This window comes from Triticum dicoccoides, chromosome 6B (assembly GCF_002162155.2).
Source record: "Triticum dicoccoides isolate Atlit2015 ecotype Zavitan chromosome 6B, WEW_v2.0, whole genome shotgun sequence".
NCBI classification, from domain to species: Eukaryota; Viridiplantae; Streptophyta; class Magnoliopsida; order Poales; family Poaceae; genus Triticum; species Triticum dicoccoides.
This window is the reverse complement of record NC_041391.1, coordinates 667,442,571-667,444,736: the sequence shown is the minus strand read 5'-3', so window position 1 is coordinate 667,444,736 and position 2,166 is coordinate 667,442,571. Positions and strand designations below refer to the sequence as shown.

Genomic DNA, 2,166 nt, shown 5'->3' with positions numbered 1-2,166 from the left:
CAACCTGTTTACATTAAAGACGTGTGGTGCGTCTCCCTTCTTGCCACACGTGTGGCAGTTAGCGCAACCTTTTTTTTTTGGAATCTGTCCGTTGAGAAGTTGTAATCCGGATCCTCCTCCCTCTCCTCTGAATAATCTCCTCCCTCTTGGAGGAGAGCCGGCCTCAGTAAATAGAGGAGTACGAGGGGCCGCTCATCGATAGAACAAGTGGGCGTCCCAGATTTGTTTTTCGCCGGCGAGTAGGCTGCTTTGTTTATCTGAACAGCCATGAAGAACAAAGGCGGTGGTGGCAGACGCAATGTAAGTGCTGCTTCTTTTCTGCCTGATGTCTTTCCTTCCGTTCGATTCATACCCTTGGCTAGGCTGCTGGATTTTTTTTCCTGTTAAATTCAATGCAGAAATCAGCTCGCAACGAAGCCGCTGCTGGCGGCCGTCGCAGGCGTAATGTAAGCGTGCCTGGTGATTGTACACAACCTATATATGGTTCATCCTCAAATGGCTGATTATTTGTTGTTCCAACTAAATGCAATGCAGAAATCAGCTCACAACGGAGCAACTGCTGGCGATGGAGACAGGCTTAGCAAGCTCCCCAATGACATTCTGCTCAATATTCTGGAGAGGGTGGACACACTTGATGCTATAAGGACCTGCATCCTCTCCAAGCAAATGTTGAATCTCCCCACCATGCTCTCGCAGTTCTTCTTAAGTGCTGGTTCCGTTCCAGGTCACCATGATAAAGCTCGTGTTTTAAACCGCGGTGAAGTTTTCCGAACCAACAATGCTGTGGCTCGTGTAACGGATAGCATCTTGTGCACAAGGAATCCGAAGATCGCCATTACTAAACTCAAAATCAGATTCGTCTTGATGCCACATGTCTCTCTCACCATTGGAAGATCTGTTGCCCACGCCATGGCAACCCAGAAGGTTGGTGCAGCTGAGTTTGAGATCATAACGGAGAAGGCTTATACGGACTGCTCTCCTGCCGATCTTGTCCAATTTGCGAATCAGTTAAATAATTTTGTTGGTGCTTTCCCTGATGTATTTGCTGGACTCAGGCGCCTGTGGCTGCGCAATATGAGGTTTGCTGAACTGGATATCGCCAACATTCTCAGCACTTGCAAACTCTTGGCGTCTTTGCGTTTAACCGAGTGCGACTCAGGGATCGATTCTGTGCTGCAAGTAGAACATGCTCAGCTTGTTGAGCTTGAGGTAGACTATGGGGAATTTGCAAGAGTTGAGCTGACATGTCTATCGAAACTCCAACGAGTGAGCTATAATAATTGGTACTCTTATGAAGATCCCCTGTATTTTGGTTTTGTACCACAGCTTTCAAAGCTGAGCCTCACTAAAACTGGTGTTCGTTGGGAGAAGACTCTGGAGTTAAGTCAGCTTCTTGCTAATGTTCCTAACATAAGCAATCTGCATCTTGATTTTCAAAGTGAAAAGGTACACTCATTAGTAATGTGAATCATATCTGTCCATTCTTATATGATGGTTATATGTGACAATAGTAAAAATTGAAATTGTTTGTTTCTATTACAGATCTGGGTTCTACTAGAATGCCCGAAACTGCTCACGCCTGTGCTCGGCAAACTACAGCATGTGAATCTAGACAATCTTCCTGAAGGATGTGATTTAGCTTGGACGATGTTTATTCTTGAAGCTGCACCCACCCTAGAAGAGCTGTGTGTCGCGGTAAGGGATCATTGGTGCATAATGCTGACAGACGAAGAAGCTTGGAAGAAAAATGGTTACTGCGAAAAGGCAGACGTGAATTGGAAGCCATGCGCACCTGATTTCAAGCACAAGAATCTAGTTGAGCTCACCATCTATGGCTTCCAACCCGATGACAGTTTTATGCGATACATCAGGTGTGTTGTGGATCATACAGTTAATGTAACAGAGATATCTCTGTACGACAGGAAAGTGTGCGGGAGCCGTGGTAACTTGGATCCTGAGATCAAGGTCAAGGTTTGTCCATCAAGATATCCATAGACAGCCGAAGAGATGAAGCAGATAACTGAGGGGTTGGATTTGGCTTCGCGTTCTGTGATTCACTTCCGGTCCTAAGTGATTTGTATAGGCAGTTTGTTCCATAACCACCTTTCCTGTCATGTTTTACTTGGATTGAAAATTCCCGAACTCAATAATTACTTGCCCCCTCCC

At 45.7% G+C, this 2,166-nt stretch overlaps 1 protein-coding gene across 1 annotated transcript; it reads left to right on the top strand.

Moving 5' to 3' along the window:
• Positions 1-267: 267 nt before the first annotated feature.
• LOC119325710 lies at positions 268-2,018 on the top strand. Its single transcript, XM_037599443.1, has 4 exons — positions 268-300; positions 399-446; positions 535-1,446; positions 1,543-2,018. Exons 1-4 carry the CDS (start codon positions 268-270, stop codon positions 1,993-1,995), a joined length of 1,446 nt encoding a protein of 481 aa, XP_037455340.1. The 3' UTR covers positions 1,996-2,018.
• The last annotated feature ends 148 nt before the right edge of the window (positions 2,019-2,166 follow it).

What these genes read in the sequence shown, in the direction of transcription:
- LOC119325710 (XM_037599443.1), top strand. Translation starts at nt 268, where the DNA reads ATGAAGAACAAAGGCGGTGGTGGCAGACGCAAT. An exon ending in GCGGTGGTGGCAGACGCAAT is followed by an intron (nt 301 to 398) that starts GTAAGTGCTGCT and finishes AATTCAATGCAG; the next exon opens with AAATCAGCTCGCAACGAAGC. An exon ending in GCGGCCGTCGCAGGCGTAAT is followed by an intron (nt 447 to 534) that starts GTAAGCGTGCCT and finishes AATGCAATGCAG; the next exon opens with AAATCAGCTCACAACGGAGC.